Source organism: Ixodes scapularis, unplaced genomic scaffold, assembly GCF_016920785.2.
Source record: "Ixodes scapularis isolate PalLabHiFi unplaced genomic scaffold, ASM1692078v2 PGA_scaffold8__174_contigs__length_109621045, whole genome shotgun sequence".
Lineage (NCBI taxonomy): Eukaryota > Metazoa > Arthropoda > Arachnida > Ixodida > Ixodidae > Ixodes > Ixodes scapularis.
The window spans coordinates 25506873-25533829 of record NW_024609883.1 but is presented as its reverse complement, the minus strand read 5'-3'; the positions used below and the strand labels follow the sequence as shown (position 1 = coordinate 25533829).

At 46.7% G+C, this 26957-nt stretch overlaps 1 protein-coding gene across 1 annotated transcript in view; it reads left to right on the top strand.

Moving 5' to 3' along the window:
* The window catches only part of LOC121833539 (transcription factor glial cells missing-like), an 81130-nt gene that overhangs the window by 32247 nt on the left and 21926 nt on the right, over positions 1-26957 (top strand). The window contains exon 2 of the mRNA XM_042286937.1: positions 22935-23083. Coding sequence (XP_042142871.1) covers positions 23018-23083 — 66 coding nt within the window. The 5' untranslated portion in view covers positions 22935-23017. The remainder of the gene's footprint in view (positions 1-22934; positions 23084-26957) is intronic.

Below are 26957 nucleotides of genomic sequence, written 5' to 3'. Positions count from 1 at the left end.
GGAATGCAGGTGCTCCATGGGAGGGAGACGCCGTAAACACCAAAGACAATACACACGGACGGCAACGTCTGTTCCCATGCATTTTAACCGAGGTCTGAGAAAAGCGCTTCTTCGTTTTCAGGTTAGACAGGTCGAGCGTGCAAAAAAAGGTTCGGATCGCACATCAACCGTCTCGACGTTCGCTTGGTCGTCGTGCGCACAGCAATGCAGGTTCGATCTTAACAACGGCTAACACCCGTAACTTCTAAAAGAGGTGAACATCAACTCAATGGAGTCCGATATCCCGGAGAGTGAAAGGCGTCACGAGCTCGCAAAGGGTTGCGAGAGGACCAGATCTATCCTGGAAGACAGTCAAGAGTACTTGACGCTTCGATACGAGCAAGAGAAAGAGCTCCTCGGTTCAGCGTTAAGGACAGCGTTCTTCTTCAGACTGGGGCTAGGGGTAGCACGCTGGACGCTCGATACGACGGTCCTTTCAAAATAACGGACCTTCCGGGAGCAGGGAAACAGCAGCAGGGAAACAAAACAATAAAGGTGGGGATCATAGAACAGATGAGGCATTAAATGAACGGGAGCTCAACCCTGTAGAGTTCTCCAAAACGGCAGCGGGACCAGTGCCACACTGATATCAGTACATATATCTTCTTTTTTTAGAGGGTCGTGTCACCGGTGCGATATCTCAGCCACGTGAACCACCAATGGGGCCCAGACAAACAGCCAAATTTCTCGCCTTGACACGGCGTTTTTATTGTACCTCCGTGGAGCCTCCAAAATCGGGCCCCCGGTTTACGTGACCCCGGCGAATGGACCTTTTCCAAATACCGACGGCACCAGGCGGTGGCTGCACGAACTAAAAATCAAGGAAGTGACCTACCTGCGCTACCATCGATAATGGGAGCTACGTTACCAGTTGCTTCGCTCTCTGAGCAGCGTCGCGTGCCCAACGCAACGAGGTAGGCCTAGCGCGACTTTAAAGAAGGAAATCCGTAGCGTCCACCCAAACGTCGTGTTTTTCTTTCCGTCCACTTTCTTTTTTTGTGTAACACAATTATATATATGCTGCAATTACGTGTTGTACTCATCGATTTACAGCCTCATTCCGAATTTCCTCGATTTTTTCGTGCCGACTTCCACCGCTTGGCATCGGGCGCTCGCGCGTGCGCAGAACGCTTCTCGGAAAAGGTCCATTGCGAGCGAGAGGAGCAAGCCGTTGGGTTGCAGATCGCCTAGGAGAAGACCCTTCAGAACAGACGACTCCGAGACGGAGCACTATACGGACGGGACGCTCCCGTTCTCCAATACGAAATGTTTACCTGATCTAGCTTACCATCTTGCAACCAAGTTAAATAAACCTACGTTTTCATTTTAACCACAATTCAGCCTTCGGATAAATCTGTATATTCACAAAAACCGAATACAACGCTAAAAGAGCCTGACAGGCGCACAGCGACAAGTCGGATGCGAAGACTGGAGCACGTAACGTTACCGCAAAGGCAGAGTACTAGGATTTGTTTTTTTCAGTTCGCAATACCTTTTATTATCAGTCAAAAACCGCGCTCCACCACCGTCAACGCATTCAGCTTCAACCAATACAAGGTGCTTGTTCCCCACGGTTAGTACATCGGTTGTTGTTACTCGTCTGTCAACTTCACGCCCCGAGAGCCCCAAGAATAGCGCGTGGTCAGCGTCCAATTTTCAGCAGTCCTTTCTGTTTCGTCGTAAAAACCAGCTCTACAGCGGCCATCTCCGGGCATTGTATAATATGTAAGCTGCCCTAGGGGTTTTGAGGGGAGGGAAACCGGGGAGGAAACAACACCACTCGTTCCGCCGACAGCCTGCGGTTCAAAGGGAACGCGTCCACAATACGTGATTCCATAGGGAATGCGCACCCGCGCTCTTTTATTTATTTACGTATTTCACATAGTATTATTTCTGTGTTTAGGACTCTCATAGGAGTATAAAAGAACACTTCAAAACAAAATATGGAGGGGCAAAATAACAAAGTCACTTTAGTTAAGTACATGTAGATCTAAATTTTAGGAAGCGCGCTCACTGTAGAAGAAACATTCCTTCGGCTGGCTGCAAGACACAACACTTTCGTGTAGTGCATTCCACTCTACATATTGTCCGTGGAAAAAACAACTTTTAAAACACACTATTGTATCTGTAGTCTCGTAGATGCCGACTGCGCTTATTTCTTGAAAATCTGGACTGATGAGGGTGTAACACATGAGGCTGTGTCGATATAAAGAAGATCCGTGAGAACCATATAAAGATGTTTTAGGCACTTATTTTTTCTCCTGGTAGTAAGCAACGGTAGACCGGCTCGAGAACAAAGCTTTGTGGGAACTGAAGTCGGTGGTATCTGGAAAATGTAAAGCGCACAGCAAGGCGTTGAACCCTTTCCAATTCGTGTTCAAGATAGATTACGTTAGGGTCCCATACTTCTGAGGCATATTTAAGTGAGAATCTCACCAACATTTTATGCGTTAAAAGCCTTGTTTCAACGGACGCATATGTAAGAGATCTGCGGGAAAATCCCAACCTAATATGAACCTTTTTTTAACTATATTACGGACGTGCGTCTTCTATATAAGGTCGTTTGCTATAGTAACGCCTAGGTATTTATATTCTTCCACTCGAGTTAAGAAGGTACTGTTAAGATTGTAAGGAAACACAAGCGGTTGACGTCTGTGGGTGATGGTCATGCACACTGATTTTTTAGGGTTAAAGGAATGAGGGGCCTCTCCACTGCGTCACAGTGGATAGGTCCTTTATAAATTCGTGTTGCCTATAATCGAGTATGAAATGATTAGCTACAAAGGGGTTAACACGATTCGAAACTATCTGCTCAAGAAGTTTGCAGCAGCTCGAGGTTAGTAAATTAGGCCGATAGTTCGATACATCGTACACATCACCTGACTTTGGAACTGGAATAACTGTAGCCATTATTCAATTGTCTGTAATAGAAAAAGAAAGCAATGATGCCTAAAAAAAATGACGCTATATTTGGCAGACCATTCAGCGTATCTCTTCGAAAATGAGTTTGTGACTTCGTAGGGTCCTTCTGACTTGGAAGGGCCAACGCTAAGTAGTAACGAAAAAATTCCTTCATAAGACAAGGGTACATCATCGATCGCCGGAATATCAGAGTATTCGTTGAACACTAATGACATACCATCATTTCTTGAAAATACCGTAGAAAAAATTTACTAAACGCTGTTGGCTACATCAACTTTTTCAACTACTGGCTCACCATCATTTACTAATTCAGAAATGTCATTCAACCTAGGTGAAAGATACCACCAAACTTTTTGGTGGCAGTCAATAAAAAACTTTATAGACGTTGTGAAGAACTCTAATATTTTCAGAAATTCCTTCAGTGCGAGGTTTCCGGAGGTTTGCTCTACATCTCGATATTTTTCGCTTTTGATGCATTAAAACTTTCGTAATCCACAGGGTATTGGTATGCCTATTTTTGTTTACGTGGGAATGTACTGGCCAGTGCATTAGATTATTATTTCTTTAAAGTTGAGCCACAGAATGTTAACAACGTTTGCAGGGTCAAGGCTCAATTGCCTAAAACGAGTGATAACAAGATTCCAGTTTGTCTAAAACGCCATCGTCATCTGCATGATCAAATCATTCAACATTGTATGTTGTCACATCACTGCGCGCCCTAGGCTGCACACCATGCGATAAGGTCAGTAAGACCATGAAGTCAGCGGACATGCCTGGTAATACACAGTACTCGTACGGGTGCAAAACAAGGCTCAAGCTACACCTAAGCACTTCTTATGAGTTGCGAATGCGAAAGCACGCATGGCGTTCTTTCGCTCCCTTCTTTCGTCTGCGGCGCACTTGCGTCGACGGCCGAGCGCGTGCTCTCCTCGCCGCTCTGACCTTGGACGTGGAGCCGTTGCCTCGCTTCGCGGCGAGACGCTGCGTGTTACCGGCGCGCTGGCGGCGCGGACACGCAGCGCCATGGGATGGCGGTCGTTGAAACTGCCGCGCAGCGGCCAATGGGCGCCTCATTTTTTGAAACTATGACGCGGACTAGCCAATGGGACCGAAGCCGAAATCCATCAAATTTCGGCGTCACTCCGCTCGTTTGGGTTCGGGGAAACTAGGTTCCGTTTGGCTAGGCTTTTCGCATAGTTTCAAAGCCACCCATCGCGGTTTCAGTTGGAGCAAGGAGTTTAGGTGCCGTTTGGCGCGGCTTCAAAGTTGATGACGTCGGCTCTCTCCATGGTACATAGAGTTAATGCTTTTGCATTAATAACGCTACCACTTAGAAAGAAGAGGTCAGGAACAGATGTGCATTCACTCTGTGTTAACAGGCGTTTTAACTAAAATTCGTTTAGCTTTTCTAGAAAGCTCGAAACCCGAATTAGGTGGTCGTTCGACGGCACCTATCACCATTTCGACAATAGGCGATGTTACTTTGCACAAAACACTTTCTATTTACGATGAGTCTTCGATTCAAGTACAACCAAGATCATACCAGCCAATTATTGCAAGGCCATCACCCCTGCTAACCCAATCATTCCTGAATACTTTATATACTGGAAAACTATTTCGTAAGTCATCACCAATTCACGAAACCATGTCTCCGTAATAACAACGATATCAGGGTCATGCTTAATTAAAATATGTTCAAGGTCTTTAACTTTGTAAATGATTATTCTTACACTTAAATTAATAATAATAAAATTGTATATATCTTTAGTTGCCCTTCGTCATATCGGTCGCAACTGAGTGCTCCGAAATTCTCTTTCTTATGTAAGTCTTACTTTATCATTTATACTATCATCCCAAGTGTACGTAGCTCCGTTCATTTCACTCTTATCGTATGTAAGGGAACACTTTTCACCATTCGCTCTTTTTGCGCTGCTATTTTTTTCACAGTTTTTGCCTAATATCTCTGACCCCTCTTGAATAGTCTTCGTTGACAAAAATGCATAGGCTTTCACGCCTTTTTTGGTTATCTAGATATTCTACTTTGATTTGTAATTTCAAATTGGTTCTCTGTAGGTCTTTCAGAGACACGTCCAGCGACAAAATGTGATTTCGAGCTTCCTGCACTTCACTAGACACGCTGTAAATTCGCTACCGATGTCTCTAGAGATTCTATTCGTTGACCAAAACTGTTTTGGTTTCTCATGATCTCACCAACATCCCAACGCAATCTGTTTCTAACCCTCGAGCCTCTGTTGCGTAATAATGATGTCAGTCTGATAACTGAGCTCGACATCGCCGCTAAGATGTAACAATAATGCAATCACACTCCAAACATGGAGATCATGTTACACAAGCTGCGTGGGCTTGGCAGCACTAACAAGGTGATGCAATCGTGTTTCAAAATACTTGTAGAGGTATTTTCTAGCAACGTGTACGTAGAACAGGAAGCGTAAAGACATCCCTGCCGCGATCGCCCCACCGAGCCCACAAAAGTCGCATCGTTTCCAGGGGCAGCTTTAAGAGCAGCCATGGGCCACACCTCCTTCGCAGTTGCCGATCCTTGGTGTCCCTGCGCATACTTTCTTGTTCCGTCGTCGTCGATGGCGGGAAAACAACTTTGCACGCGCCAGAATTGCGGTTGATTATTACGAACGTTGTGCAGGTTGGCGGGACATGACGCTGCAGCCGCTGGCCTTGTGTTATTGCAGTCGACCTTGCCGGTGTAGAGACTGCCACAGCAGGATCTGTGCGTAGAACAGGGAGATTATAGGCATCCCTGCTCTGCTGTCTTCCCTACATCCGAAGACTGATGCCACGACTTCCAGTCTCTTCCAGCGTTAAGTGTTCGTTATACAAAAAAACTATTTTCTCTCTGTCTTGTCTTCCCCGTCCCACGTGTACTGAGTCGCTTCACGAATTCAGAACATCTACGTCTCGACACAGCTTCCGTGTTCCACTTGGAGCGAATTTCCTTAGCCCTTATAAATTTTGGGGAATGTTTCGATCGAATCTATCAGCAGAATTCATCATATGCGGCTTTTCAAAATACGGACTTGTCAGCTTCTCCCGTACTTTATGCAGCCTCGCAAGCTGGTGCGGCCAGGTCTACGGACCAGTGTTGTAGACGTTACCGGAAAAAAGTAACGAAATACGTTACGGGTTACTCGGAAAATAAAGGAACACGTCGTCGACCTACGTTACCTTAAAATACAAGGAATGCTTTATTGTTAGTGTTACAGATAAAAAGTGAGGCTCGTTAGTTTTGCGTTAATTTTTATTTATAAATTGATGGTAACAGCGTTTTTTTGAAGGACAGCGTTTTTCGTCACTGGAGCAAAGGGCGTGGGCGTTGGGTTTTGTCTAATGTTGGCAATTTCGCGTGGGGAAGGAACGCAAAATTTTCAAAGCCTGTGGAATGAGTGCAATAATTGATGACTTGGCATCTATCAGGCAGCGTTGAAACCGCGAGTCTCTGGGCCTCTTTTGCTTATAATCGTTTCAGCGATGATAAAACACGCACAGAGTCATGAGGAGCATCGTGATGGTGCCCTTTTGACGCCGTCTGATTGGAGCTCGTAGCGTCGGCTTCGTCTGGACTTAAGGTAAAATGGAGCATAGAGAAACGAAAGAAATTCAATGTGCGTTTTTCACGACTTGGGAAGAAGTTGCAACGAGTAACGTAACTACGTTACTCGTTACCCTTTTGAAGACGGAACGAGTACGTTGCAGCGGTACCAAAAAAAAAAACAAACTTACTCGTTTCCGGTAACGCTGCAACTTCTGACGCGTGAACCGCCAACACTGCTACTGAACAGCCGCCTCGGTGGCTCCGAGGCGAGAGCGCTGGCCTACGGATCCCCATGTGGCGGGTTCGAATCCCGGCCGAGGTGCCCGCAATCTGACGCAGGCTTATTGCGGAGGAGGCGCCGTGTAACCGAGCTTTCGGTTACACGTCAAAAGATCCCCAGGTGGTTCAAATTGATCCTCAGTCCTCCGCTGAGGCGTGCCAGATGCCCGTCGTTGGTTTGGCAAGTGAAACCCCCAAATTTGATTTTTGCTACTGAACGAAGAGAGACAAAAGAACGCGAGTGATAAGCCTGCTCAGCTTGGCATCTTTCAATGAATGAGCTGGCTGGGCTTGCTTAGCAGCTGAGCAAACCGTCACTTCTCCAGGAGACCCGGAGGCGCGGATGGCGTAGCTGTGAGACGGCGTGCGGTGCAGGGAAGATATAGTGCAATGACACTCCGCGCGTGTCCGGTCATTCCATCATTTGTCTCTTGTTTCTTCTCTATGCCCTCGGTAGAACGTAATGGCCGATCAAAACGTCGCCCCTTCGCAAGCCGTAGCTGCGCGTTTTTATCTGGTCTGAGGTGCCCGGATGTGTCGGTCGCGTATCACTCCGCAAGCGCCAGAGACGCGAGAAACAAGATCGTCCTCCGTGTCGTCTGCATGACAGGCTATGAAAACGTGTTTTAAAACATTGTTCACGTTATAAAGCAACGAGATTATGCTTTATCCAGTGGCTACACATAGTGTTTAATAATCAGGGAACTTTCCAGTTCACTCGATTTCAGTGTAGGATGTATATTTCGCAAACGGAAAACGAGAAACTTACTCCGTCCGAAACTCGACGCCTCCAAGGTTTGCTTTTCCGCATGAAGAAGGGATCCAGCTCGGCGCACGCGACCGCTTCTCCGCCAACGCGAAGTTTGCGGCGAAAGGAAAAGGAACGCGATACTCTGACTCTGCAAGTCGAGCCTATTCGCGAATCCAACTGTCTCTAGATGGCGCCACTGGCGGTTTTAGTGAGGGTCGGAGATGCGTGATCGTATGCCAGTTGCTGAGCCCTGTCTAGTCTACTGGCTTCACTGAGCGACACAAATCATTCCCGCTTATACGAGGAAGCAAGGGCGTTATGCGCGTAGGTCATCTCTTGATTCTGAAGACAAAAACAGTGTTTAGTGTAATATCTACTCCGGGAGGCACGTTTAAATTCGGGAACGACACCAAAATTAACCTCTATTTTGGATTTAATTTCTCGGTATAGGTGTTCATTTCGGTTTCTTTCCTACCTCAAAATGTGTGTGACAGTGTAATTATTATACTGAATCAAATTTTCGCGGAAACCTTCTTTTGTGACATGCATGCCCGATCCAGGAGCTTATGAATATATTTTGGAGGTCCAACATCGGGTTGTACAATGTTGAAAGTTCACCAGTTTGCTCGCATCTTCTCTGTAATTTCTATTTTGGATAGTTCAGTGTCCCTTTAAAAACATGGTCTTCCTTACACCTTGGAGGTAACAGAATAGTGTATATGTTGAAAAAATCAGCGCTGGTATCTGTGTGTTCTTGTAGCTTTTTTTTACACGAATAAAGGTAATGTGAAATAATCACCTGCAGGCCTCTTAATTGGTTCTGGGGAATTTAGATGATTAAAAGTTTTAGCGCCATTCCTAGCACAGGAATAATAATATCAATTCAAATTTTACAAACTATCACTACGGGTAAGTAGTTTGGATTATGTTCACAAAACGTATAAATTAAGAAGGGCTGTTCTTACAACAAAAACCCCAAAACGAAACCCGAGTAAACAACAGAATTGTGTGTGTTTTTTAAGGCAACGCGTGACGCATTGGACTTCATGTTTCAAGTATTTATGTCTATCTCGACAACAATGTCTGTTTTTCGTGTGCTAAAATGAAATCAAAATGAAACCTTTCTGTAAAGGCGATTATGGTTAAATGGCGTGTTTTTGTGATTGTGGCGTTTTTCGTGCCTACATTGCTGCAATTTGTGAATAATGCAATTAAAGTATTTTATTACATAGTTTTTAAAACTCTAATATAATTTGTTGCTTCTGATCTAATTTCAAACGCGCTAACTATGGCAATCCAAAGTTGGTAAATTTTCATCACTGGCGACAACTGCAGCATTCTTAATTAACAAGTGATAAAATAAAAATAGTCTAAAAATTCCTGCTAGTTTGAGAAATTCACGTAAAGTGAGATTAATTTTGGGTAAAGCATATGGTAATGTCGAAGTCGCGACTTTTGGCAATCAAAAAAACTTCCAAACTCGCCGCCAATCTTTCCGAGAAGAATGTTCCGAAATACGAAAAAAACGAGTTCCGTTGTTGTTTAATTACAAAACTACCCAAAACCTTTTTGTTTTTTTACGCGCCACCGTTTTGCCTATCTGAGCCTTTCCCACATGAAGGAGCGCCCGTCAGCGTGCACGTCTCCTCACTGCAGTACCTTACGTTGGCGTTGGAAAACCGGTGAAACATTAGCATGTTTTAGTATTGCGTAGACGAGCGAACGCAAGCGCTCTGTGCTTGCGCAGTGCCTCCTATATAAGTTACACTATGCCTGTCAGCTCCGAGCACTGGCAAGCGGAAGGGAGAGGGCAAAGAGTACGAGTGGTTGCCGTGCGGTGGAGCCACCTAGGCGTACAAACCTGCCGTGTAGTGAAGCCAACCACCTTTTCCGTAGGAGGTTCAATGATGTCGCCCCAGCAGCACCGACAGCAAGAAATTGAAATGTCTTTGACTGATAACTCGGGACCAGCTCGCCGTTTTCAACGGAATATTACTTCTTATTTTTCTACCTTTTTACCGGCACACGACCCCGCACCAACTATTTCGATGCGCGCGATTCAAGGTGACCGCCAAAGCCTCAAACTGCCACCAAAGCAGACGGTCAAGCGGCTAAGCGTTCTCCGCGTTCGCGCTGCAAAAACGAAGCCTGGCCGTGCTTGTTTCGTAGTTTCGTGTTTTGTCTCAGCGAAACTCGTTTGAATCAGGGCAGTTACATCCAGAACAGTGTTCCACATGTTAAAAAAACATATCTTTAATAACAATGTAAATGCAACATGCTAGAAAAATAGAAAAAAAAAAAAAAAAACTAACGTCCACCAGGCGGCGTTACCTAGCCTTATATGCGTGTGGTGAGGTGAAGCATCAGGCCCGGACACCTCTTGGAGAGCAGCTGACAGGCATAGTGTAACTTATATAGGAGGCACTGGCTTGCGTCAGCGTTGCGTGTTCCCCATTGCGCGTGCGCGGAGCCCAAAGTTGCGGTCTTCGATTGGCGCATGGCAACGACGCGCATGTGCAGCGTGTAGCTCGCAACTCTGACACAAACGCACAACACTTGCGTTTGCTTCTATACGCAATATTAAAACTCTCTAGTACGGTAGAGTCACCTGCCGGCTGCAGCACTCCATAGGGTCAGTGAAGAGTGTTGTTTGCTTTCAAAATGACTGTTCGCGTGCCATGATCGCGCGAGCAGTTCCAGCGTGCCCGCTGCGCAGGAGAACCGGGGGACCCTAACTAGAGCGCTTTCCTCTTCCGCCACCGGAGGGCGAGCAACGAGCTGGAGGCGCGAATACAGTTACACTGGGTCACACGTATCTGGCTGTGTTCCAAATCTTACCCAAATTGATCCGAGTTACTCCGGCGGATCGCATCACGTGACAGCACAGATTGAAAAACGCTGGTCGTGGGTAGGTTTTAGAACGCCAGGGGTAGAAAACCCTTACCCTGGAGTAAGATCGAGTAAATTTTGGAACACGGCCTCTGTGTCGCAATCTGGGGCTTAAATCTGAAGCTTCTTCGAAATGACCGCATTTGGGCTTCAGCCTTAAGGAGAGGAAAGTAAAAATCTTAAATTTATGCATTACGCTACGAGGACTGCTTTATTCCAGTGACAAATATCCAAGAAGTGCATATATACTAAAAATGCATTAAATAATTAAAAAAAAGGCAAGGGTTATGGAAGTTTTTTTATGTTATTAACACTAAACATACAATATATTTAATACAACTACCTCATATCTCGTTTGTTCCACTTCGATATGTTAACTTCGTTTTGTACTCATATGAGAGTTGATTTGCGATCACGCATTTCACCCAAGATGACAAATTGTGCTCAACAATGTTAAAACCAACGAACAATAAAGACTTCAATATGGAGCCCCCAAAAATGTTGCGCATGTGCCCGTGTTGCAATAAGCGCCCACCCCAAAAAATATCAGGAGGATCAGTTGCTCCAAGAATAAGCAAAGACACTCGCAAAATTTGGATGTAAAACGATTTGCTAGATTTCTGTATTGTCTTCGCGCGGCGCGCCATGGACGAGCGCTCATAATACTACACAATCTCGTTTGAGGCAGGCCCCCCGAAATCTGTTTGTAGAGGACTGCGACCACAATATAAGAATACTCGGGTGCTTCTTAGTCTCGATGGGCGCCGTGATATTGCCACTGGTATCGACAAAAGAAAAGGACCATTCGGACAGCTGTTTCGGAATCTAAAGCAAAGATGCGACCTTTGTATGGCGAGCAGCACCAGAATTTACGTTGAAGGTACGTGGAACCATATGATTAACGGAGACTATGTAAGAGAGCCTCCACCATTATTGACCTATAGAGATGCATTGCGTTGCATAAAGACTGGTGCTTTGCCCATTCAATAAATGTTATCGTTCTGCTTAAGACAAAATCGGCTCGCCTGCGAGAAATCGAGAGCAGCATGGCCAGTAGAAAAGGGGCTTGGCGGCACTAAGCTGCTTTGGCCAATCTAGGCCAATGGAAAGGGCAAGTTTGTCTGCTTCTTGCTCAGGCGTTGCGCTGATGTCAGAACGACGCCGACCTCTTATTGGCTGATTAAAAAAAAATAGTGGGTAGACTTCCAGGCATCTACCATAGAGGTCTACCCACTATTCTTTCAATCAAAGCCAATCAGAGCTCGGCGCCGTTCTGACATCAGCGCAACCCCTGTGCAAGAAGCAGGCGTCTTGATCTACGCAACGTTTACGAAAAATTCTTTAGTTTGGAAAAGGCAACCTTATTCGTGGGGGTTTTTCTCGCGTAAAACCTCGGGTCACTGGAATAGTAGCCGAGAGGAAGCTTTGACCAACCCTCGCACCAATCCGATCCCGCCCGTTGTCTGAGAACCCTGTTATCGCTGTAGACAAGGTTCACGTAAAACGCAAAAAAACGTGCATGAAAAGTTGAAAAGGTGTGTCACTCGTGTGTTGCCGTGCCCTCTCCATTTCGAGAAACACAGCAAAATTCAGAGTGAAGAATGATAGACAAGAATAGCTAAAATTATAGACAATATTTAAATATTTTACGCGCTCCGTGCGCGCATTTTGAAAAATATTTTTTCGTGACTTTCTTTTTATCTGGTAAAACTTCAAGATTCGTTTATATTTGCCTTATATGACAGGCAATGACATTTTCGAGGAAGGCAAATCAGCTAATCAGTTATTTTTCTTTAGTTCATTTCTGGATTGTCTTTTCAGTGCAGTTGACTTATACGAAACTTGATCCTTCATATAGAATAGTCATAGAGTTAGAAACCTTGCACATAGGGGTCATTGAAATAAAGATCGCTTTGAGATTCACTTGCCTGTCGTCAACACATTTACCTTCACATTTATAAATCTGTAGAACGCTTCTGATGACAGCCATACTTAGAAGAGGAAGAAGGTATATTTTTTGTAATAGTAATTTATAGGGCTGGGCGTCGATTAAACATTTTACCCCGATTAATCGCCACCCTTTAATCAATTAATTAATCGATTAATCGGTTGAGTTAATTTTTATAATATATTGAAAAGAATGCAACCACTTGGTTTGCCTTTGAGGACTTATTGAACACTCTGATACCCGCCGTAAAGGACGTTTACAATTGATGATACATATAGTTCAACCTAGAGCCACTAAATGAGCTGCGCTTAGAGTATCGCCACTCCATTCCCCAGGATTGTTTTGGGCGCCGCCATTTAGGCTCGTGCCGATCGTCATGATTCAAAAGTGCGACATCCTCAACATTAGATTCGGTGTTAGGAAGGTCACGCAATATTGATTTGCTGTGTCACGAACTGTTTAAAAATTTGTAGATGGCGGAAAGGCGTTTCCTGTGATTTCAGATAAAGCTTCAGATAACTGGCAACCATGATTTTAAGACACAATATGGCCAAGTGTCGTTACTTTTAGTTTGGACAGGACGACCTGCCCAAACTTTTTGCTTGGGCAGGTCGTCCAGGATAGAGCCGTGCGTGCGTTTAATCGACCTCTTTTGGGGTACCGACTAAAAAACCGATTAACCGGCTAAAATAATTGATCGCGATTAAAGCTTTAATCGATTAATCGATCAATCGCCCAGCCCTAATTTAACAATAACTCACAATCATAATCTTACTTCCTTTCTTGGGCGGCAGGGCAGGCAGGATTCGCGCAAAGATCATTGTTCCAACAGCTGGGAAATCTCGCCCTCTGGCGGCAAAACCGATCTTGGCGGCCCCTGATGTCAAGCAAACGTTTTGTATGCGAGCCACCGTTGCACGAGCATGGCCATGCTCAAAAATGCGAAAAAAAAAACACGCTGATTTCCTGAGCTGCTTCTTTCGAATGTGCAGGCGGGAGTGCTGAACGCAACTATAGCGAGACTGTCGACCCGAACTTTTTATTGGTTCGGTTCGGGTTCGGGCTCACGGCTTTAGGTTCAGTACCGGTTCAGTTCCAGAGAGACAAAAATAATGATTCAAACCGGCTCAAACTTGTTGGAACGGTTCGAACCGGCTCTCCCTTATCACGTATACACGTCTATCGAGGATAACAACTTCCGAAAGGATTTGGAAAGCATATACATATCACTTGGAGGCGGTGGTGGTGGTGGTGGTGGTAGTGTTTGCCTGACGTGAGGTTTTTCTCACTGGCTGTGGAAAAGTTTCACGGGCTTGGGTTATTGCAGTATTGAAGAGAATGAATGCAGGGGAAAGGAGGGGGAACAGATGGTGATGAGAAATATAGGATGATGAAACACAAGTTAACAAATTAAAGTAAAATAAAAAGTCGGCAAAAAATCAGTCAAAAGTAAGAAAATGGGCACATCTAGAACGCGAGCACCACAGAATGTTCACAAAATTCTCGCGGAAAACTTCACGAGGAAAACTATCACTGGCACACAACCACGAAAAGAGAAGTCGGCGGTCGTATTTTCTCACTCATCACAGCCTTGCCAAAAGCCCACAGGCATCCAAGAAGCTGAACACAGTCTTTCGGAGACGTATGCACGTGGATGATCGACCCTTGGGGAATAGCATATCCACGAGGGTGGGTGAAACACCGAGGCTCTTCAGTGAAGCTAGAAGGACGGTTCTTTCTGTATTGTAGTGTCCACATTCAAAAAATATATGCGTCAGCGTTTCTGGTTAATCGCAGTGCCCGCAGAAGGGGCTGGTTGTTTTTTTGATGCGGTGCAGGTTCACTTGCGTGTACGCGCAGTCTGCTCTTAAGCGGTGGAGAAGAGAAGCGAACTTCCGTGTTAGGCCACGCGCACAAGCTGGAGGAGGAGGTTCATCAGACGCCACACTGGAAATGGGATGCTTGTGTTGTATCCAAGTCTTAATAGCCAATCTCGGGTCAGAGTGGCTGGGGAGATTCAACGTCGCAGTGGGCAGTTTTAGAGCGGTTGAGGCGAGATGGTCAGCCATCTCATTTCCAGGTAAGCCAATGTGCGAAGGTATCCACTGTACTCGCAGGTTAGAACCATGGGAGACAAGTAGATGACCCAGCCTAATTATTTCACAAACCAAATCAGGATTGGCGCCTTTGCTGCTGAGGATATTATGCACCGCACACCGAGAGTCTGTTGCCAAAAGCCAGTTATTAGGTGGTTTCGTCGTGATGTGAAGAAGAGCTGCGTGGATTCCACTCAGCTCAGCTGTAGTCGACGACACGGCATGGTCGAACCGTCCTGACCATGAGCAGGGTTCCGATGGGATGTGGTAAGCTGCAGACTCGACATCATGAATGAAGTCGACAGAGCCATCAGTATAAATGGCCGTAAACGAGGAATGCCGAGACGTCATCACCTCCTCTGTCAGGGCTCGACTAACCACACAGGGGTGTCGTGATTTTCCGTGGAAACCCGGGATGTCCTCGTAGATGGTGAACGGGTGCTTGCTCCACGGGGAGTCAAGTGGAGGAGAATGGACGGAAGGTATGAAGCCGAGAGCCTCAACTAGAGAGGTGCAGTGACTGCCATATTGTGAAAGATGACGCTGTTGCATGTCTAGTAAACAGCGAGACACCACTGGTCGACTCAGAAAGCCGAACGAGATGTTTAAGAGCACGGTTCACAGCGTGTAAAGCTACCGGCATCTCTCGGCCCTCAATCCACGTTGCATCGATTCGGGAGTACGAGGGAAAACCAAGAGCCATTCTTATTCCGGCTCGGTGGCATCGTTCCAGCTGATCCCATAGAGATCGCGTAGGCGGCAAATATGACGCTGCATAAAGAATGCGGGAAAGGTTAGGCGCCCGGTGCACGCATAGTAGGGCTTTAGGGGACGATCCCCACTCAAGTCCACGAAGTCGACGAATGAGAGACGTCGTCATCGCCGTCTGACGTACAAGATTCGTTACGTGCCGACGCCAACATAATCGGGAATAAAGATTGACCCCCAATTCGATAGCTACGCACGCGCGGTACTCGAGTCCCACATAAAGTAAGCCGCGGAAATCCATGACGAAAGGGGCGGCGGGAAGAAGCGAGCACAGCTGTTTTTTGCGCTGAGACGGAAAGTCCGAGGTCTTCTAGCATGTTTGCAACACGCGCGAGGGATATTTGCATAGAGGGACGTAGAATGCGTCGATCAGAATGGGAAGCCCACAAACAGATATCATCTGCATAGATGATCATACCACTAGGGTGTGGTGATTTATGCATGCATAAACGTATTGTCGTCATTACGATGTTGAATAGCACTGGACTAAGGCAACTACCTTGAGGTAACCCACGCAACAGTGGATGCACGGCTCCCGTAGTCTTGCCCAAGCAAACACTAATTGTCCTGTTGCTCAGAAACTCTTGGAAATATTTTAGCATTCCTCCTGTTATGCCAAGGTGATTCAAGCAAGCAAGAACTACATCATGTGGAACCGAGTCAAAAGCTCGTTCAACATCAAGAAACACTGCCAAAGCAGTGTCTCCTCGTGAACGAGCGTCTTCCAACGCTGATGTAAGGCTCGCAATACAGTGCAGTGCAGCGTCCACTTCTGAATCCCGCTATTTCAGGTGGCAGTGCTTCAATGTCGCCAAGGTACCACTGGAGACGCGTAAGCACCAAGCGTTCTAGAAGTTTTCCAGCACACGAGGTCAAAGATATTGGGCGGTACGATGACAATTCTGACGAAGGCTTGCCTAGTTTTAAAATGGGGGTTACTACAGCATGCTTCCATTCTTGCGGAAGAATACCAGTAGTCCACGCCAAATTTAAGCGCTCGAGCAATACGACGCGTGACTTGTCACTCAGGTTACGCAATGCTTGGTAGGTGATGCCATCAGACCCAGGAGCACTGTGGCGTTTGCATTTCCTAAGAGCCGCATCTAGTTCCGACATAGTGAAAGGATGATCCATACTCTCCGGACTCCGTGCAGGACCAGTCAGTGATCGAGGATATGAAGATCCAGAAGGGTGTTGGGGTACAATGAAGCGCACCGCAAAATCATCTGCAAGTCGTGATAATTCAAGGCCATTTTTAAGACTGAGGGCGATGAACAAATCTCGAGGTGTTGGAGAGCAGCCCATACCTCTCAGTACTTTGTAAATCTTTGGCTTAGGTGTACATGGAGTTAATGACGAAGCAAATTGACGAAATTGTCGACGGCGAAGTACGCGAGTGTGACGGAGTAAAGCTGACGTAACACGACGACAGTCTATCCAATGGAAGACCTTGCCAGATCGGCGCGCACGACGCTGAGTGCGGCGGCGAACAGCACGTAAGCGTACGAACTTCAAATCCGGGGACGGCTGAGATATCCTTAAAGATATTTTATATGTTGATTGAACAAGACATGCAGGAATAGCTTTTAATATATCCTCTGACGGCTCAAGAAAGCGAACATCTGCGCGAAATACGTCCCAGTTGGTTACACTGTATTGACGACGTGGGAGGCGGGTCACTTCGGGTATATTCATCAAAATTGGAAGATGATCGCTTCCACGTGTGTCCGCGTCCAACGACCAGTACACGTCTAGATTGGGGGAAGCGAGAGTAAGGTCCAGCACGCTAGGTTCTCCGCGATGACCAAAAAATGTAGGAGAGCCGTCATTCAGAATAATCAAATCTGATGATTCAATCTCATCTGCGAGAGCAGTACCCCGAGGCGTCGTGCGTTTACTACCCCAGAGAGGATGGTATGCGTTAAAATCTCTGCATATAAGAAGACGACCAGGAAATTGAAGACGTAGGCTACTAATGCAGTTCGCATCAAAGCGACCAGTAGGACATATATATACAGACACAATGGTCATCTTAAATGAGCGAAATATGACCGTGCATGCTGCAAATTCAGCAGTTTCTGTACACAGATGGGACACATCTTCTGCAGCTTGCTGCCCACTTGAGTGAACAAAGAGTGATGCCCGTGATGAGCTGTTAGGCGTGGCCGCCGCACTTGGGTAATGGACATAGGGCTGAATTCGAGAGCCATGTCTGAGGCGGCATTCCGAAATTGCAAGTATAGGTACCGGCTGAGATGAAAGGTAATACTGCAACTCTGCTAATTTAGAAGTGATGCTGCGGGCGTTGCATTGTAAGATAGATGGACAGGAAGCCATAAAAATAAATATGAGCAGTGTAAAAACTTTTATTGCAGAAAACTTTTGACCAAGGGCTCTATAAGTGTGATAAAATTCAGGAGCTGGTTTGCCCATGGATACCGTAGAAGCGGGAGAAACTGTCGCGCTATGACGAGCATTTGGCGTACGAAGCTACCTAACGAGGAAGTGAGGGTGCTTGGATTTGGGAGGGACGGTATCGCCTCCTGTCCAACACTTAGAGAAGCTTGAGTGGTCGGGAGTACAGGTCCGGCCTGAACTGGTGGTGACGACGGTGGGGGCTAGTTTTGCAGCGCTGCTTTGTAGCTTTGTCGCACGTTGTTCTCGCCGGAGGAGACAAGGACAGGTGCTTCCTTAGGCGCAGGCTCTGTGTCCATTGGCTTCGGGGCTTCGGCGACAAGCGATGATGGCGGGTCTTGTTTGTCTGCAATATGTTGTTCCGCCTGGCGTCGTCGAGAATGACGTCGGCTTCGTTGAAGTTTTTCAGTTAGAACAACCATTTCTGTTGCAGCTTCGGCTCGTGGAGCCGCCCGCTCGGCCGTACGTTTGTCCACTTGGGCTCGTGCTTCTGCGAAGGAAACATTGTTCTCGCAGCGAAAGCGACACACAGAGCGCTCAGCTTGCCAGAATGGGCACTGTTGTGATGTTGTTTCATGTGGTTTCTTGCAGTTGACGCAAAGAGTGCTCGAGCCTGTGCATTCCGTAGTTGCGTGAGGCTCTGCGCATCGGAGGCAAGTTAGCGACCGCTTACACACAGCCGCAACATGGCCAAACAAACCGCATCGGTGGCATTGGATGGGGTTGTTGACATACAGGTCGACGCTATGTCGAACCAGGCGGACGTAGACGTGCTCAGGAAGTGTAGAAGAAGCAAACTCAACTCGAATAGTAGTGGACTTGCCGATGCGACAGACCTTGCGGATGCCTACTGTTGAGCGCAAAACTCCGAGTATTGCGGAGTCAGAAAGGGTGCTGTCAATGTCGCGGACGATTCCAACGCTGGAGGTCTTTCCACGAGGCTCGAAAGCACGCACTTTCATACCGCAAAGCGTGGTCTGGCCAAGGAGAGTACGTGTCTTCTGTCCATTCCGCGTGTCAATCGCTAGGAGATTCTTCCGCCTGTTAAAGCGCACCTCAATAACACACGAAGGCACGAGCGTCTCCAGAGTGGACGTGAGGCGAACCGAAGTGATGGAGTCAATTCTTACATCTTTGTCCACAGGAGTGAAAAGAACTACGAGACCGACAGTGGGCTCGGTTTGGGTTTTGATGGTCTGCTCGCTAGAACCAGAGCCTTGACTTGGGCAGTGCCTCCTTGTTTCGCGGACGACATCCTGGAACGCACCTTGATTGTCGTCGGCAATTGAGCCCGAAACGCTGGCAAGTTCTTCGTCGTCAGGCGGGAGCGGTTCCGCCATGGCGGCGACTAAGGACGTTGAAATTTCCATGCCTTGCCGGCTGGAGTGCCGCGCAACTGGCAAGCCAGAACCTTGCAAGCCAGCAAGAACTCCTTATGATGAAATGAGAGAAAAAAAAATACTCACTGGCGATGGGCAACGTAGTAGCAGTAAGCAGAGAAAATAGGAGCGAATGGAATACACGTCCGCTATGTGATCACTTGGAGGTGAATTCACTAATAGTGTATATCTTTAAGGTGATCGGACCACCATTTATGTTGTCCTAGCATAAGTCAGTATTTAAGTATATTTTTATTATCATTATTAAGTTTGGCGATATGAAGTTCAAATAGCCGTTTGGGACCATCATGGGAGCACGATATTCGAGAATACTCCAGCCGTTGAGCCGTTTGCGGAAAAGGGATTTTTCGCTCGCTGTTTTGCAGTGTGGAACATTGGGTGACGGGGTATGTTAAAAAGGTGATCGTGCTCACAGGATTGATCTTAAGGCAAATACACAAAATGTGCAGAGTTATAGAGCTAATGAATGGTATTCTTCAAAAGAGTCTGATACACGATGCCTTACTGCAAAAAGAAATACATAGATATGCAATTATATTCCTTGTTACACATAAATAGTGCGAGGGACAGATGAAGGTTCTTGTAACCCTAACGTAAATCACATTTGGGCATCAGCTTGCATGAACTCGAAAATTTTGTGAAATACTGCCTCAGGAGGGTAAAGTTCTATCCGGTTTTGCGTCCACTTATATTGGGACCACACTTGACAAATCTGTTCTCTGCCAGTTATGCACTTTAACGTTTTATTAGGCTGCCGTATATTATTGCGAGAGTGCTATATATACTTCAATCCTTTACAATTTGTACATCTAATTTTGCTTGTATCGCGAACATTGCATCTTACCAGACAGCTGAACTGGTTAACGTGGTTTGCATTTGACGTTATTGAAATCTATGCTGGTGGTCTTAGCCATTTTTTTTTGCTGAGAAAATGAAATCTGGTGATGCAAAATAAAGCAGTAGAAGGTTTCAGATCAGTTCAAACCATGCATGTGTTTGAGATACAATTTATTTTCTCTAGGTGCAGGGTCGTGTGAAAGTTTCTGGTATCACGAAAATGCGCTTACTGGCAAGGGTGCTTGTGCCAACAAGGTAGTTTCCGGGGCAGCACTTTTGCTCTGCGCCGGAGATGCCGTGTAGAGGAAGAGGAAATTGAACAGCACAATAATGTTTTAAGCCCCCCCCCCCCCCCCCCCCCCCCCACCTGTTGTTGCTCCTCTTTTTATGCCATGGGCCCTCCTGCGGTTGGCAGTATTAATTCGACACTCACATTTGTGTCACGTGTTAGCAGTAATCCTCCATTGGTTTTATTTTGCACCCAGAAGCTGTAGAGCTTCAAGAAAACTTGGGGAAGAACTTGAGAACAGCTAGCACTCCTGTAAGACTTAGAGCGGCTGCCAACGTACGGCTGAAGACACTAGGATCTTTCTTTTCAGGTATCTCTCCCGTACACGCTTGCGGTTCTATGTAACGTCGGATTAATATGGTACATTTAGTCCTTTCAATCTTTCTATTCTCAGAAACAACTTTTTGAGGTAGTTCAGCAACGACGAAGACATGTTCGGGTGCCGCAATGAGGAGTACATATAAATATGTCGTACCACATTTTTGTTTACTTTTATTAAATACCGCTAAGAAATAATTCCTGACGCTTATTAATTGCAAAAGCAGCCATTTGGTTTCCTCTCGTAGCCATGACAGGGCAGAAATGCAAAGGAAAGAAACAGCTTACCACTCCTCAACTCGCAATAGGCCCTTTCCGAAATTCAGTCTGGCCACTTTGATCACTATCATCATCATCTGAAAAATGGCATATGTGCCATACCAATGGCGGCTTTCTATTTACTGATGAAGGAACATCTTGAAGATACTGCTAAGCTGAGGATTCGAGGCCTATACATTGTAGACATTAGCACGTTGCGAAACCGGAATTGAATGCAAGCGCTGCGTAAGTGTTCATTTCTCTAATTCGAGCCCAGTGAACCTGTTAGTGGCACAAAATTGACTTCGAAACCCCTTGACTTATAGAACTTTATCAAGGCGTCTGTCTGGGTTGGCGCTTCGTTCTGACTGTTTGCATCGTTGAGGGAATCGACACTGGAAGAGATGATCCAGAAAAACCTGTATAGCGAAAAGTTTATTCTCGTCTGCCGTTGACATGCAAAAGTGACGTTGCCCGATAAAATACTGCAGGCTACGGGTTCATTGCCGCCATTCGTATGGCAAAACTTAAACCGCCATTTCAGCCACCAGATGGCACTGAATTTCGGAAAGGGTCTATTACAATAAGGGGCCACTAGATCTGACGCTAATTATATACCGTCAGTGTTCATCATAATCATGCACTGGGCTTTCCGAAACATAAAGCATGGGCTGAGCCTCAGACATTGTTAGAGCACGGCTATCCTAATCTTTGAACACGAGCCATAACCCGAATGTTGGGAGATGCTTATTTTCATAAACACGAGCACTCAACTCGGGCTTATGACAATCGAGTACTTCACAGTGTCGTATGACTCGCAGTGCGAAGTCCTGATGTCAAGGACGTCACGTTGTCAACAACGCTGATGAAACTAGCGATTTTCTCTACGTCATGTGATGTCACATTTCTTTACAGTATGCTAACACGTGACGCATGATTATTCATAGTGCCAAGACAAAAGCGCCACAAAATCCCCGAATTTCTTATACATTGGAATCATCCTTATCACAATTAGACAATAAAAATACAGCTGCCAGTTTTTCGCTCTCAAATATTAATTTTGTGAAACTAACAAAACATAAAAAAAAATTACCATGAACCGTCTGGAACCGGTTACCGTCATAATTTTTCGGTTCCGTTCTGGTAAAGTTCCAAGATGACGGCGAAGATTCTGGCTCAGTGCAGTTCCGGTTAGGCTAAAATAACGGTGCGGTCCCTGTTCTCGGTTCAATTCGGTTCCGGTTCGACATCTGGTCATGATATCATCATCATCGTGACTGCAAGCGCGGCATGTGGTTCGCCCCATTTCGGTGTGCGGCGCAGCAAAGATCGTACACCCACCGGTCTGCCCGCCGGCCGAGAAATCTCGCAGCACTCCGTCAAAACCAGGCTGGTTTTGACGGAGTGAGCTTTACCTGCATGCGTCTCTTGTGTATGTGTCTGCTGAATCAGATTTAAGGCAAATCAGTGACTATAAAAATGTCGCCTAAGGGTGTAAATATTGCTAGTGTTCGGCGGCCTCATTAGCTGATCATCAAAATATACCAACTTGTTGCTCTTTTGTTCTGCTCTCTGACACCCCAGCCCCATTGTGGGACATCAGCACAGCTTACATGACAGCGAAAATGTTGCCTCGGTGTGACAGTTATCGGAAACCGAAACAGGAGCAAGTTATGTTAAAGAATACAAGTTACACGATTCGGTGGATGCTGAGTTTACAAGGTGAAAACAACAGCACAGATAGCATCGATGGTGGAGTTCCCAATAATTAACGCTTTTCTCTGATAAATTATCCAAGTAGAGCTATGGCAAATGCTGATTAACAATATTCAAGCTTGGTGCAAAGCTGAGAAGATTTGGTGAATGTTTTCGTCACCGCTGCGATGGTTTCGATTACTGCTTTCACTGCCGCTGATGGTTTTAAAGTTCCAGGTACGTATTTAATTTGTCCCAGTCGTTGCATTCCCAGGTTTATTTCAGTGTCGTCCTAGAAGCGCAGCACGTTAAATGGTCACGCAACCCATTAACAGCTTGCTAGAACAAGAACGGCTGAAATTGTTGCTCGTAGTTTTTGCCCTGCCAGCGATTAAGGTGCAACAACGCGCTGATCCACAAACAGCAACAAACGCAACTTGAAACCTCCCGAAACCGTTGCAGGGCTCCACATGCCGACGGGAACGACGCTGGAAGGCGTCCCATAGTCAGCCGCTGCCCGCAACGGGTCCGTGGCCACCTTTCCCATGGTGCAGGCCGGCAACATGGTCAAGGATGCGGACTGGGACATCAACGACAACCACGTGCCCAGGGTGAGCGTTCCGCCCCGAAGCGAGCGACTGTTCAAACACTCAGCGAGGGGACGGGGCTGGGGCAGGCTGACGTGCAGTTATGCCCAAGTGGCCGTGTAGAATGCGATGGGCAGAAGTGGGAGAGGAACGCGCCTCGCTCTGCGGTGGCAACAAGGCGGCGGCGGGTCGGCCGTGGCGGCCGTAATTACCCCGGCCGCCGACAACCGGTCCTTAGACCCTCCGCTCCGCAGAAGGCGCGCTTCCCTGAAGACTACTCCCGCCCCGCCGAATATTCATAGAAAGGAAAATGATAGCCATTTTGAACACAGCGTTTCGTCAACGGTTTGCGAGCCGCTTCGGGAGGCGTCTGCCGCCGGTTGCGCTCGCGCGTCCACCGCGCGGTGGGCGGCTTGACCAGCTCTCGTTGATTCCCGCAAAAGAGGCGCCAAGCGGTGGCCCTGTTGGCCTGGCTGCCTGCAGTGTTACGGGATGCTGCAGGCCGCACCGTGAAAGCGGCGAAGCGTCCGCGAGGGCGCTTGTGCACGGGACGAACCCGTCAAGGACCGGCTTCCTGGTCGCACACTGCGGAAGCTGCTTGTGTCAGCATTAACGAACACAAAGTACGGCGCATGATCTGAAGCGAATGTATAACGAGACACTTGTTCCCGAGTGACTTCAGCCTGCCATAAGCCAGGCACGGGGCATTGTGGAGGCTTTCTTAAGGTGCGTGATTTTACGTTAGACGATACGAATATGGTACGGTGATACGTGAAATATTGTTTATATTTATAGAAAATACACACGGTGTGTGATTTTTAATACGAAAATATTTATTTTAAGAAAAGCCGTGAAAGGTAGGCTTTTGAGATTTGTGCAGGGGAGTTACAGGACCAGGGGAGATAATAAAAGGGGTTAATCGTTACGATAAGTCGAGTATTTAAAACATTTTCTTAATCAACTTCTTAATTTGTGAAAATTAGCACATTGTCCCAATTGAAAGCATGCATGCTGGGTGAGAACCATATACCCTAAATTGCGTTGATTTGGAGGACGTGGTAAGCGCGGCGGAGTGCTAAATTTTTAACTTTGTGCATCAAGTGCAACGCTGACGGTCAGTAAACACGGTCCTTTCTTTTATTATCTTTGTGATCTCGTCGCCAGTCGCGACGGACCATCTGCAAGTGTCCTGTTTTTCTGCACATTTTGCAGGTCTTGTTCCTAGCAAAGCATTTTTTAGCGTACTGACTGTTTTTGACGCAACGGTTACATGGGGTCCTAATTGTGCAGGGGTTTTCTTAGAACGGAGGGCGTGCCGGTAAGGGTAATATAAATAATAGGAAGAATATAATACACAAAGACGGACAAGACGCCTTCGTGTCTATTTTCTTACGTCTTTGTGTTTTATGTTCTTCTCATTATTGATATTTCCCTTTACCTTCGCTTGTCGTTTTCGGAGGTGGCGTCATGCATTTACGCCCTTGCTGGAAACGATTCAGACCTTGTTAGAAATCGGTCTTGCTCCTTATGTCCTTCATGGATACATCCACTGAAGCGTCAAGATCCCCCACTGCCTTGGATGTCAGCGTCGGTTCAGCCAGTAGCTGTTCGATCCTGTTTCTGTCCCTAATGCCGCCAATGAGCTTGTCTCGAAGTAGGTAGTAAAAGAAAAGGCTGAAGTTAGATTGCAGTGAAAGCTGCCTGAGCGCAGCTACGTAGCCTGTGATGATTCCGGATTCCAGCTGCATCTGGTGATGGAATTTGTAGCGTTGAACCGTTTCATTGGGCGTCAAGTTGATGTAGTTCTGCATCAGTTGAGCGATTAGTGCGTGCGCATTGATGATTGGTTTGGCAGGTGCCATTAAGTGTCATATTAGTCCGTACAGTTCTCGTCCGACGATAGAAAGAAGAAGATAGGCTCAGTTTGATTCCGAATTATCGCTCGCAGCGAAGGGCACTTGGATACTTTCGATGTGCGAAGACCATAATTCCGATTTCTGATCCAACTCTTCTCCCGATGTGAGGCATTTTTAAGTTTTAAATCAGGCGTCACTAACTTTGCCGAGTTGACTTTCGCTTCGATATCGCTGAGTTCTTTGCATCTGTCTTTGTTGAGTAGATCCCATCCTCGTCGCCACTGAGATGTAGCCGCTAATTTGGGATAATGCTAGGATATATTTATTTAACTGTTTAGGATACAATCGGCTTGTGTTTTGAGAAGCGTCTTTTCAGGTCTCTAACCCTTACCTAGTCTCTGGCTTCCAGGTGTCCCGTGCTTCTCCTTGGATCGCCGCTTGGCCTTCCTGTTGTCTCAGGTTTTACCCGCCGCTGCTTTTGTTCAAAGGTCATGTTGGCTACACACGGCAGACACGCACGTAACACGCGGCACTACTGAGTATGTGAGCTAAAAGTTAGTCCACTCCCTCTTAACTTTAGTGTACGCAGAGAAAAAGGAGAAGCCCGTGGCAATATTTACTCAGTAATTATGTAACTAAATATGTGTTTTATGACTACGTTACCTCACTCCAGAATCCCCTCAAAGAGGAAGAATATGTAAGCAAACTTGACGTATTTTTTGATATTGTTTGTTGAAATTAAAATCGTTTTGTAACCATTCAAGTTGCGCTGGCTTGACGCATTTGTTTTGTTGTGCTTTATCCCAAGTGATGAATAACTTCCTTTGCAGAATCCAGGCACCGCTTCTTATCACTGAGTTGAATCCAGGAGGTATTGGAGTTGGTCTATAAACATTCCGAGCAAAAACACGAGGCGTCTTATTGGGACATTTGGGAAGAATACTTTTCCCGTAAGAAGAAAACTTTGGAGATGCGGCGCCAGTTTCCCGCCCCCCCCCCCCCCCCCGCCAAGTCGATGTTCATGATAGAGATCTTGATGAGGGCGCCTGAACAGACAGCATCTCGCTCGTCACGTGGTTTTTGACTCAAAAGATTCGTCATTCAGAAACGCGTCGCACGAATCAACCAAGCCGCATCTCCCAACGGCAGTATCCGCGGCAGCCGCTCACGTCCACGAGATTCCAAACTTGATTCGCAGCCAGAATTGTTAGATGAGGAGGAAAAACGTCCCTCCGTACAACTGCTTCTGACAGCAATGCCGCCGCCCGATTCCGATCGGTGCGCTTTCTTTCTTGCCCAAACGCGTTACCGACGCAAAGTCCAACGGGACTTGACTACTCGGGCTGTGTCCCAATTGTAATAGCTGTTTGGTGACTCACAAAGACTCCAAATCGGGCGCATCGCACGCCAACCCATACAATGGGGCTTGGGGCCAACGCTGTCGCCGCAGAGATGGCCCAGATTGCGGCGTCTCTATCGCGGGCGACCCCGGTCACAATGAGCATGCCTCTTCTCAGGCTTCCACCGTGGCTTTTTGCTTTCAATGAAATAAAGAAATAAGGTATGCGCACCCCGAACAATGTGCAAGCCGCAGTTCAGACTTGTCACCTCCCTATCATCGCTTAGCGCTAGAGGACTGAATCTGGTCGTTGCCGTCGTAAGCAAGTTTAAGTGCCAACCTTTATAATGCTTCAATTTGTCATGTCATCTCATCATTCTGACGTCGCGTCAGCACAACAATCGTGTATGCGTGATGTGTCTCGTCACACATGCTCGCTCCTAGATAACTCGTTCTTGTGCCCGATAAACGTTCGTCCACCACCCACTGCTGATTCGCTTACACCTGGCTGGTCCAACTGCCAAAGAGATCATGGTTCCACTGAGGACTCCTTTTAATTCGCAACTTTAGCCCTTCGCTCGCCCCCTCGCGGGCGAACGAAGAACCGGAGAAGCAGGAATGGCGGCAGCGCAGACAGTGGCAGGGACTATCGGCCTTAGTGCTGCTGTTACCGCATGGTTCTGGTCGGCGTGTTCGAGCATCA